Source organism: Cyrtonyx montezumae, unplaced genomic scaffold (assembly GCF_038088225.1).
Source record: "Cyrtonyx montezumae isolate F1298 unplaced genomic scaffold, pur_monq_1.0 scaffold_17, whole genome shotgun sequence".
Lineage (NCBI taxonomy): Eukaryota > Metazoa > Chordata > Aves > Galliformes > Odontophoridae > Cyrtonyx > Cyrtonyx montezumae.
The window spans coordinates 7,342,486-7,355,151 of NW_027071903.1; the positions used below are offsets into that span (position 1 = coordinate 7,342,486).

General features: G+C 38.0%; 1 protein-coding gene across 1 annotated transcript in view; it reads left to right on the plus strand.

Annotated features, from left to right (window-relative positions):
- Positions 1-12,666, plus strand: part of LOC136046585 (neural-cadherin-like) — a 46,977-nt gene that overhangs the window by 2,546 nt on the left and 31,765 nt on the right. Inside the window, exons 2-5 of the mRNA XM_065733191.1 lie at positions 7,693-7,890; positions 8,257-8,482; positions 10,836-11,037; positions 11,830-11,941. Coding sequence (XP_065589263.1) covers positions 7,693-7,890; positions 8,257-8,482; positions 10,836-11,037; positions 11,830-11,941 — 738 coding nt within the window. The remainder of the gene's footprint in view (positions 1-7,692; positions 7,891-8,256; positions 8,483-10,835; positions 11,038-11,829; positions 11,942-12,666) is intronic.

Sequence of the window (12,666 nt, forward strand, 5' to 3'; positions counted from 1 at the left end):
TAGACTTGGGAAGCCAACAGTGGTGGACAGCCCCAACTGCAGCCTCTGCCCTGTGCCTCAGGGGCTGCTCTGCAGCTCTGACCCATCCCTGGCTCCACTAGGGCATGGAGTGCTGCGCTTGGCCATGTGCCTTGCTGACCCTGTATTGCCTTGGTAGGTTGGTCCCTGACTTGACCTCAGCCATGCCTCATCACCCCAGACCTGTCTGGTGATGGCTGAGCTGCTGAGTGACCCAGGATGCATTGCAGCCCTGCTCTGCTCCTTCCTGCTTGCTGACATTGAGGTCCCTGCCTGCCTTGCTGTCACACTTGACTCCACATTTGTCTTTGACAGGCAGGCAGGGCATCTCATCCTTGCTTCCCCTTGGCAAGCACACATGCATTTCTATTAAATACTCTCTCTACCCTTAATACCACAAGAACTTAAATTGCTTTTCTAGACAATGGATGAAGATGTAATCTTAAAAGAGCTGAAGACACGAATTTGAAATTATTAAAATAGGGCCCAAGGGTATTTACATTTTGCAGAAGATACAAATGTGTTGTTAAAACCAACAACAATGAGGAGCACCAGGGAAGGCTTGTACGTTAGTCTTGTACACCAGATTCTAAACTGAATTCCTAAATTTCAGGGCTTGACTTCCTGAAGACATTTTCTGGCACCTGGTCCTTGACAATCACGTTCCTCTGGTTCATCCCTATGGCCATGCAACCCTGAGCTCTATTCTTCAGTTATTTTTTCCTGGAAGAAGTGGTGGTTATTCTTATGTTTTCTGTAGCATTTTTTTTCTTATTTCATTTACTAGGGCACAGATAATTTATTTAGACCTCCCAGGAGCATAATACTGTTTTAAGTTTTTGACCAGTGAACAGAAGGTAAAATGTCTTTGACTCTTACATACATAGAACTAACATTTAATTTGAGAAGGAGCCAATATTACTCTGTTAATGCTTGGGGGAAGTGCGTGAAAGATCTCATCTCACTAATCCTCCACCATCTCAAGCTCCTTTGACCGTACTTCATCCATGGGCATTAGCTGGGTAATCCCCTGTCTTTCATTTTCTCTTATCAGAGGATTTACTGAGGGTGATGTTGGGCCTGCTTTCCAAATAGTTAACAGCAGCCATTTGTATTTGTCCTGTTTAAATCAACATAACTTGTCCTGTCTAAATCAATGTACAGAGTGGAGATAGGAACATTAGCAATGCCTATATTTTAAACCTTGGAGATTTTCATCCTTGGATCATCTGTTCTAATTTTATCTGAGACCTTAGTCCCTAATGAGCTGTACTGATTCTCTGTGGACCATTGCTGGTTGGTATTTTGTCTTCTGTGATTCTTATTACCTCTTATATGAATTGCATCTTTAACAGATAAACATCACCCTGAGCTTCAGTTGAAACCATCCATTATCAGGCAGAAGTGCTTCTTTAAACTGCAGTAGATTTCACATTATTAAAGTTGAAAGAAAGTGGACATTCTGTGTGTGTTTGGGGCAGCTGTGGGTATTGCCAGTTTTGAGATCTTACTTGTATTGAAAGGAGTGTCTCAGGAAGCTTTAAAGCACCATCTTGGTTTTATTCAGGCTGAACATTACGCGTGGTCTACGCCAAGCAGTCTGATTAAAAATGTCTTTGTGAGGCTTCTGGTACTTGAGCATCAAAGGTGTTAGATCCACTGTCTGTTATCTCAAACATTTAGTTTCTACAAGAGTAATAGGCTTTTTTCTCCCTTCCCTTCCTTCCCTCCCTTCCCTCCCTTCTCTCCCTTCCCTCCCTTCCTTTTTTCTTTTTTTAAGAGATCTAACTGAATTTCAGTACATATCTGTTAATCTGATAGAAGCAGTAAACTACAGAATTATAGAACATATGGGTAGGATTTTTCCTAAAGCTGATTTATAACAAAACAAATTGGATATTGATCCCATGACTGACGTGGCAATTATGTTAAACTTTATTTGATTCTGAAATAGTTGTATTTTAGCTTTTTTATGGCTTCAAACTGTTTCGCTGTTAAACACATTCATCACTTAGAAGACTGTTTCCTTTTGGTTCACCTAATGATTTGCAGCTTTCAGACATTTCTGATTCTGGTAAGGTGTTGTAATACCTTAAATAAAGAAATTTGATTGTTTTAGAAGATTAATATCTTTCTCATATAAATAAATTCTATTTCTTTAAATGGGATTTTTTTCCCCAAAAGAATTCTAAGCAAAGTTTCAAGAGATTTGTCTTTACACATGTATGGTAGCTGCTACCTGTGTAGCTAAGCTTCTTGATAGTTACCAATTAGGGCCTGTTATTTGTTACCTAAGGATGTTTGTTGTGTTTATTAATATGCAGTCATTTATTTCACATCAGAGCATACTTGGATTTTGTCTGTTGGTGTTGGTAGATGCGTGCTGCACTAGGAGTCCCTGGTAAAATGGTTATCACTTCACTCACTTCTAATTGGTAATTAATAAATCCCAATCTTTATAAATATAAATCTTTATAAATCTATATAAATCTTTATAAATATAAATCTTTACTTTTGTTTTTTGGTTCATTTTTCATGTTTTAGCCTCTATTATAAAAGCCAGATGAGGGTAAGGGCATGACCAACTACCATTATTCTAGCTACCAAATAGATAAGTCTTATTAGGGAGGAATGTGAGCTGTCCACAACTTAAGCCCATCAACATCTTCTCTTGACAGGGGTTGTTTTTTAGTTATGAGCAAACTTAAACTTTAAAGTGGCCTGTCACATACTTCATGAATGTTCCTAAATGACAGTAGAGAACTGTTTGTGTAGGATGGCTCTGCTTTCTGAAGGCTGCACAGGACTGGATGTGCTAACCAGTAGATTTTGTCTCATGTTGTGGTATGAAAATGGGAACAGAGATTCCTCCTGATTGCAGCTGGAGGCTTAGAAAACTTAGGAACTAAGATTTTTATTTTTATTTTTTCCTGGAAATGTATCTTCCCAAACTTCCTCTCAGTAGGTAACTTAGATGAAGAAGTGTTGTGAGAGTGATGTGTTAAAAGCATCCACGTGCTATTTGCAAAGCTCTCTTAAAACAGCAATGTTTTCTTGGCTAAACCTCAAATATTGCATTTGTCCTAGCCCAAAAAAAGAACAAGTCCTGTGTTTCCAGAAGCATTTGTGTATCTATGGTAAATATGTAACAGCTGAAAAAACTTTGAAAGCAAAGGGAAAAACACTGACTTGAGTTTGCTGTTCCATGTAGATGAGAATGTAATAGTGATATCGATGTAAAGGCTTCCAAGACTTTTAACTCCCTTATAAAATTTTTAAAGTGAATCGAAACGACCTAAAAATGCCAGAGCAACCTGGCTTCTCACGCGGTATTGTTTAATCATAATAATATAATACCTTTCCCCTTGGTAAATTCAAGGCACGAAGCGTATTTGTCTGCAATTGTAGAGACATGTTCACTCAAGTAAATGTTCTATATTGACAGATTTAAAACTCAGAATGTCTGGCGTTGTCAGTTTTATCAATTATGCTGTGGCAGGGAAACCTACATTTTTAATGAATGCAATAATTTCATTTTCAAATCTCATCTTACAGAGGCATCCATTGGATTCTTGAGAGAAAAGGCAGCCATAAGCCTAATGAAATCAGAAGTCTGAAAATATGCCGTATTTCACAGATTGACAGCATCTTTTGTAATTTGACATGGTGAAGGGAGATGGGTTTAGAGGCAAATCCAACCTACACTGTGTAGAATTGCAGTCAGACTATCTCAGCACTCATGATTTTGAGGCTTGGTTCAAGCAGTGCTACACATCAGAAGTTGTAGTTAGCTGAGTGGTTGAGCCCAAATGCCTTCTCGTCCTTCCTGACACTCTAACAATTTAGGTTGGTGGAAGAGTTTTATTCTTTTTCTTTGAAGGTTAAAAAATGGGTCGTCACATATCAATATATTTCCTGTGAGCAGAAACTTCTGTCAGCTAACATGTTTTGTTACCCAGTGGAGTTTGAGTTTAAGGCAGAATATGAAATCCTTTCTGTGCTCATCATTTTTCATCCACAAACACACATGAAAAATAAACAGTTTTAGATGGATACCTGTGATGTGGGGTCAGCAGCAGATTGGAAAGATTGATTTTGGTGATAGGGAATGAATTTCAGCACTGCGGTGTTTGTCAGTGATTTTAAAAGAAAGTCATTCCAACTGGAGGGAATGTCAGAATGAGCTGCCCTAAGAAGGATTTTTGGTGAGGGATGAATTGTCTCTAATAGGGAATTAAGCAGCTAAAGCAGGAAAAGCCTCTGGTCTGGAGTTTATAATGTTAGTTTTATTTTTCTTTATCAACTGTAAAAAGAGGTAGGGAGAAGGCTGAGTTTTGATGTTGCAAAGGACTGGTAAGTGGTTTGCAAACGTGTGTAAAGAGCAATCTGCTCATGTCACCTGTTTTCATTGTACCAAAGAAAAGTGAAAAGGGAAAAATACTTACTGATCGAATGAAGTTGGTTTAATCCATTTGAATATGAAGATAACCAGCAGTAATATGCTTCTGGGAGAAGTCAGAACTGTGTGAGGTATCTACAGCTTGCCTGGCTTGAAAGTAAGTGTCCAGTGTTTGCTATTGAGCTATTGGATTGGCAGTGGGTTACAACACTGTCAATTCTTCTCAGGGTGATAGGGCCTCTGTCAGCTTCCTCACTGAGGATCTCCGTGACCTTGCAGGGTCCCTACAGTTGCAGGGTGCCACCTTACTGTCACGGCTCCGTGTTCTGAACCGATAATTTAAGCACAACCCGTTTGTGTGTTTGTAGGACTTAACCCAAATACACAGAGGATTATCAGTTTTAAGCTGTTTCTGCTAAGATTTTGAGTGGAATTGTAATGTATTATTTCTTCCATGATGTAGTGCTTATATACTACTAATAAAGTGCTATTAATCATGATAGTACTGATACTGACATTCTAATGTACACATATAGTTAATATAGCTCCTGAGTATGTGCTGGGGATGGTGGTGTGCATTTTGTTGGAAGGTGGCAGTGAGACACTTAAACTACCAGAGAGGTATTGTTCTAGAATTTCCTTCCTTCTGCTATTGTTGAGTCAGAAATTGTTCTCATAAATGACAGTATTTAACTCTCTCCTGGGGAAAAAATAAGTGTCACTTACCTTATTGAAACTTAGTTGGAGATCTGGTTTTAGCTTCACTCTGCAGAAAAACAGCTGTTCTGTAGGAAAGCGACTATATCAGTTACAAAAGATGCTGATTGTAAGAGACCACGTTTTGTAGGATATATCTCATGGCAACTAAAACAAATGAGAAGCCTTTAACTATTTGCTGCAGTTGTTGACATGGGGAATTATGTTTTAAACAAATCACTTTCATGTTCTTAGTCTTGGAAATTGTTATCTTGTCCTGCAAGGTTTCGTACATCAGACGTTGTTGTCCATGCCAGTCTCTTCATCACATTCTTCGTCCTCTGGCAAGTCCTTGTCTGGTCATGCTTCATTGCACGCCCTGATGTTGTTTCTACAAGTTGTCAGGTCACATTTGTAGGTCTCAGTGCAGACAAGTATAGTCCTGTGCAGTTCTGTTATAGTTCTTGCTTTGATGTATGGTGTGCAGACAAGGGAAAACTTACTTACAGAAATTTTCCACCAGCTTGCCTTTATCTGAAAGGGAAATAATCTCTAATCTCGATGATTTATTTAGTACTTCTGCTGGAGAATCAGATTGTCTGTGATTGATGGAAGAAGGTAATGTACCAGTAAGACCTGCAAGGCCATGTGCAGTGGATACGTAGACAGGTCAAGAGAGGCACTTATGCCTGTCTCTTTGATTATATGTAATGCAGTTCATGCTGACTAACCTAATGAAATTCTGAAGTATTCACGTTTCAGAAGTATCCAACATATTGCTGAAAGCTTTGATCTTGTCGAGATGTCAAATGGCATTAAGGTCTCTTAACTATTAAAAGGCAGGTACTTGGAGAAATGTTTCCAAGTCCCTTTAGTTTTTGATTACTAAGGCTTATTGGGTCATTTGAGGATGAATCTCAGTCTTCATGCAGCTGTCCATAGTTTTGTTACAAGAGATGTATGTAATCTATAATTATTTATTAAGAACCATCATATTAATGTTCAGTGAACTAACAGTAAGTGACAAGAGCAGTTTGTATCCTGATGCATTTGTATTTCTTCAGTTGAAAACAGTTATTTTTCAGTTGCGACTTACTTTTTGGTGAATAAATACATGCCGGTTAAAAAGTTAAGCAGAACTTGAATGCGAGTTTGCTGGTTGATTAGGACATTGATTTCCAGAGTCTAGAAAGTTAAAATCAGTAATTTTTTACTCCTGATGGTGTTACTGAGATGGCATTCAAATCCTCAGTAGATCTTTCTGTTTTAGAGGAAGATTTTTGAAGGCTCTTAACTCAGGTTCTGATTTAGTGCTTGCCATTAAACCTTCTGTGTCCCCAGGCAAACCAAGCTAAGTAGTGGGTATTTACAAACTCATGGCAACTTCTGTAGGGTCTTGTTCCTTTGAGAAAAGGTGGGCAATTTTGAAACTAGCTTTTCCCTTTTGCACTTAGTCTTTTTTTAAATTTTTATTTATTTATTTATTTATTTTTAACTAAAATTGTTCAAGACTTCAGGCAGACATTGATCTTCTGATTTGGCACCTTTCATTTAGCACTCTTCCTATTCTTGGTTGCGATGGTGTATTTCAGACTCAGACTCAGATTAGCACTGAACACATCCTCTCCCCTGCATTTTCTGCTGGTTTCTTGGACTTACTGTCCTGGGACTTCATGAACTATGTCCCTGAAACACGTCTGGTTTCATTTAGTAGGTTAAATGGGAAAGAATAGCCACGCTACTGTGTTGTACATCCTGGTTCTGAAAAGCTCTTTTGAGGTTCCTTCTGGCTTCTTTTTTGATGTACATTTTAACAGATCCTGCAAGCAGAGGAGAAAGTGTGTTTGTAATGAGGTAATTTCCACTTGTTTGGAAACTTAGGCTTCACATGCAGTATTTTCTTCAGATGTATTTTTTCTTTTTGCTACTTTTTTGATGATGCTTGCCTACTGTTCATTACACATTTGGGAGCTCTTCAGTGCTCACTGGTTGGTGTAATAATGGCAGAAACAAAACAAGTATTTTTTCCCTCAATTTTTAAGGATCTTCTGTTGCTGATTTTTGGAGATTGGAATAGTTGCAGTCTCTATCAGCTGTATATATACATTTTTACCTTTAATCTTAAATAGAAGTGAAAACAGTATTACAGTGTCAGTGAATGTTTGTCCATCAGTTTAAGGTAGATTCGTTAGAATCTTTTTGACAACAAATACTTAATTATTTTCAAAATTCAGAATTGCTATAATCATTGAATATACAAAATATATCTTAATTTTTTCCAGTAGCACACTTTCAGAAAACACGTATTCAAACTTGGAAAATGTAAGAATTTTTGAACTTTCCTAAAAAAAGATACTGCTAGGAAGTAATATGAGTCACTCTGATCTTGCAGTTTGGCAGTAGTTGTGGTTATTATTTTTCCCATTGTGTCTGTATGTGGATGACTGAAGGAGAAGGGCCAGAAGGTTTTTCTGGATCACATGCCAACAATATTGCAGACACTGTATCCTCAGGATACGTTTGTTTCTCTGCATGCTGTCGTGTAGCTAAATATTTCTTCATTTCTCTTTGACTGCTAGGGCAAGATTGGCATTTATTGCACTTAATGCTCACTGTGTTGGATGTGAATGACAATGTACCTGAATGGGCCATGGAGCCCTTCCCATTCTTGGCCGTGGTTTCTCCCCAAGCTACAGAAGGAACTGAAGTATACAAGCTGCTGGCTGTGGATGCAGATGAAGGGATCCATGGAGCTGTAGAATATTTCCTCTTGGAAGGTAAATTTAAATGTTGTTTTTGTGTTCGTATTAAGCTTTAGTACAGGGACATTTCTTGTCTTCTCACTTATAGTGAAAAACCTTCCTTGGTGTTGTGGGCGAGAAAGATAAACTTGTAGTGAGTGTATGGACAGACTGGTCAGTTTGGAAGCACGTCCTCTCTGCTGAGTTCCTGTCCGGATTGTTGCCTGTGAGGGTGGTGGACATGGGAGTAATACTCCATTACCACAGGGCTTGTGCTCAGGAGCAGCAGTGGTAGCATGTTAATTCCAAGACAAAACCAACTTGGGAATTGATTCTTATTATCAGTTTTAATCAAATAAAAATGTTCTAGCTGACAGCAGTTTGTGACTCTGCTCTTCCTAGGTGGAGAAGGCAGATTTGAGGTTGAGAGGGACACTGGCTGGATTAAAACGACGGGCTTGCCATTGGTGAGGAGCAAGGAATATCTACTGACTGTGCTAGCAGCAGATAAACTTGGAAGCAAAGGATCTCCAGCCTCTGTTTCTGTAATAGCTGGATTTCGACCACCACAGTTCACCAACACATCGTACTTGGTTTATGTTCCTGAAAATATATTGGAAGGAAAATCGTAAGTAACAGGAAAAGTAATGCGGTGATATTGTGCTCTTAGTTTAACTTCTGTTGGATCTCCCCAGAGCCTCAGTATCGTTTATGAATCATAGATACTGTGAATATTAATTTAGATATTTTAATTGAAGTAAGATCATTTGATGTATTTTAGTCACCCTTTTACACAGAAAAGTGGTGACGAATAATTATGGTTTCTTGATTTTAAAGAATAAGAGAAGTGTTAGTGGAATTAATTGTCTCCTGATTTTCAAAGTGCAGAATTCAAATTAGAACCATTACATTGCAAAGGAATATGTCTTGGCATGAAAACATTTATGAGGTTTATGTGTCAACATTTGGAATAGTACATTCTCCACCAAATGGAAGTTGGAAAAAACAAGAGGCTGTCTTTGCTGTCTTCATCAATCACAATGACAAACTGAGTGAAAATGAAGTTGCCACAAAACTTGTCCTTTTCCTTTTCCATCCTTTGGCTAACCATGTGCATCCAAATATCACAGAAAGTGCTAGTAATGGAGGCCCATCTGAATACTCAGTTCTATCATTCACAAATTCTTTTGGTATCAGGGCAAACATTTCTCAGTCCAACTGAAAAAGAAAATTCTTTTTTACCAGTGAACATCTCCCTTGAGTGGCCTTTCAACTGTTACTCAGCTCTTGTCATCATCTGTAGTATTGTCTTTTACTATTCAGTCTACAACAGTTTTATGGTGTCTGAAGTTTGTCAAGATAAAAAAAAAATAATCAGTAGCTGTTAATAGCAAATCATTGTGGACTCAATGAAAAACATTATTACGTTATTTAGCACAGGTATAAAAGAAATTGAAAAACTGTTTAACACCAGAATACCTAACAGGTATCTGTCATTCAATGGGGACGAAAAATAATGGATTTTTGTAACTGTTTTTTGTCACTGTTTAAAAATAGGCTTTCACAGCTATCATAATGATTGTAGTGGTTTGTCAGTTTGCTTAATATCCAAAATGAATTCAGTATTTGATATGGTTATTTCTATGTCATAAGAGGTTTTGTGTGTCCAGTGAAGGTGATTTACTGTTGTGTGTTTACCAGAAGCAGTCCTGAAAATCATTGTTGAATCTGGAAGTTCTCATATCTAAATTAGACCAGCTGCAGGAAAACAGAGCTGCTGATATGCAGTGTTTGTGGGGCTGGGGTTTCACAAGTGTAGGGTGACTTAAGACTGCTGCTGACAAGAAGCATTACCAAATCTTTCCTTTGGTCCAACATTAGCTCTAATATGCTAGCTGAGCTAGCAGGCTGATGCAAGGAAAGGCAGAGCAAACAAGGAAAGAATTTTCATCTTGGTTGTTAGATGTGCTTGCAGCAGAGCCTTGTAATTGTTCATACTGAGAGGAGAGGAGGCTTGGTGCGATATTGCAGCTGGGGTGGAGAGAGAGAGGGAGAGCTGGGTAATTCCCATTGGCAGGAGCATGGTCTTGTGCTGGCTTAAGCTGACTGTGAGACCACAGAAAGACAAGAAAAGAAAAGAAGCATGATAGTGACCTACAGCAACATTTTGCAGTGTTTCAGTGTTGCACCTGAGGGAATTTAGAAGGCGGTAGCATGGAAGTAATGAAAGGACAAAAGTGTTCAGAACTGAGGTTTGTGGTTTTGAATGCAGTTGTCAGTGAACCTTAGGTGTTGCGGGGTTCTGCTGGGAGATGCAATCCTTTTTCCTAAAAAACCTTCATGATCAGGCAACAAACATTTGAGGAGTTTTCTGCTTTAAACCCTTAACAGTTATTATTTTATAGTTTGTTTCTTTTACTTCATGCTGCAAATACATTTCCCACTTGAAGGCTCCAAGCACTTCTGTGGGAAAAAGAGTGCCAGATAAGCTAAAACCCTGTGGTTCTGGGTGTGCTGCTATAGGCACACTGTCAGTGGCTGCCTTTTCCCTGTTAGCAAATATCTGAAAAATTACAGCAGTATGACTGGAGCAACAAATGGACCATGCTATCATTATTAAAAGCAATATTTTACATCTTATCTTTTAGCTTCCTGCCTTAGAATCATCACCACCTGATAAGAAAGATAGAGCAGGCAAATTCAATTGCTCCAAAAATGAAATCCTCTGTTTCTCTTTTAATCATTATTGTTCTCAGCTTGCAAGAATCTTATCTTTTTCTGTTTAATCTTAAGATCATAGAAGTACTGTGTTACAAAATGTTTGAATTTGGAGTTCAGGTACAGCTATCATCATGTATTGCTCTAATCAGATCTATGGGATTGCAGTTCTGTTTCTGATGTGTAACATTTTTGCCATATTTTTCACTGCTGTATTATTACATGCTTAAGATGCTTTTTTTTTATTATTATTTTTATTGCAGATTTCTTAGGGTCACTGCTATATCATATCAAAACAAATCCCTGAGCTACACTTTGCTAACTAATCCAAGTGGTCTGTTCAGTGTTGATCAGGCAACGGGGGATATCAGCTTAATGCAGAGTGTGGATTACGAGAGTGACCAACACCAGTATCTTCTTTTGGTCAGAGCAGAGGAAGATGAACAGTTCAGTAGTGCAGCTGAGGTTGGTGTTCACTTCTGGTGTTCTATATGTTTTTGTGTTCAACTTGAGTCCTTCCAGATCTCTGTACAGATTTGGACATTTAGAAGTCTTTTTATCTCTGGATAGGTGAGGACTGGTTTAGCTCCTATTAGAGTTTATTTTTGCTGATCCTGAGAAAGCTGTTTCTTAGGGGTCAGTTGGACCATTCCATCATAGGTCATAGGCTTTACCCAAAAAGGTGTGGGAGTAGATGCAGCCAAGGCAAACCTGAAGTTTTGTTTTACTCCTAAATTATGGTATGCATTTGAAAATACTCTAATTTATAATTTATAATACTGTAATTTCAGTTGACCCTTTTAGGTATTACAAGATTAAGAATGATATAATATAACTTGAAAGAAGATTCTAAGATGATTTTACAAATATATTTAGCTTAAAGTTAGTTGTATGTGCACCTGTAGAATTTTTGGTGTTACAAATAATAGAAGTGTTATGGCAATAGATGGTAATGGCAAAAGGATACTTTGAAAGTAGACAGTCCATCTACCATTGAACTAATGATAGGAAATAATAAATGGAGATGAAATATGATTTGAAATGTTGCTGTAGGAGACTAGGACTTGACAATTCCAAATGTGCAATCTAGTATCTAAGCAGTTCCCAGAAGGAAAAGAGCAATATGAGAAAAATGAATTTTCCTGTGTGCTACAGCTTCAGAGATCTCAACAAATTCTTCCATCCAGTAATTCTAGAGCAATGGAGTCATAACCTTGATTCACTAGGATGCCATTTAACACTCTCTTTTCCATTGAGGTTTTGGTTGTAATCACAGATGTGAACGATTGCGCTCCAGAATTTCATCAGTCCATTTACAGCAAAGTCAGTGTTCCTGAAACAGTTGCTATGACTACTGCACTTCTACAAGGTTAGTACTTTTAAAGCCACTTGTTACATTCAGTATGAATGCTTTTCTCCCCTCCACTAATTAGATTTCCCTTTAGAAAGCCAACTCCTGCCTCAGGATGGGGTAGCCACAACTCTTTGGCATCTTCTAGAATTGGTCATAATTAATTACTAGCACAGCCCAAACAGTTTTGGAGGAAAAGACATGAAGGAAACAGACCTTCTTTGTGGGATTTTGATGTAACAAGACTTGAGCTGTGGTTAATTTGATAGCAGCAGGCTTATAGTGGCAATTTTGCAATATTTTTCTTTTGGAAAGAGAATAATTTTACATCAATAATTATAGATGAAGCAGCTCACCTTCTCTGCCCATCTCTGAAACCTATGTGTGAGCTTACATTAGGGAACTTATTGAAAATGTTTAGAAAGAAATGAGCAGACCCCGACAATAAAGCAAACTGATGTCAACTAATCAGCTGTAGAAGTGCCCTATATTTGTCTCTCACCCATAGATGAAGTTTTTATAAATCTTGAGGGGAAAAAAGGAAATTAAACCACAGAAAAATTACTGTTTCCTTGTAAATAGGAATTTATAACCTCCTATTGTTCTACAGTGATTTATCCTGTACCAGTGGTATCCTGTCAATTACTATCCTGGTGACTGCATTTTTAGTATCAATTTTTGTGGATTTTGAGTGGGATATGATAAACTCATTATTTTCTCTTTCATCAGCTAAGTACTAAATG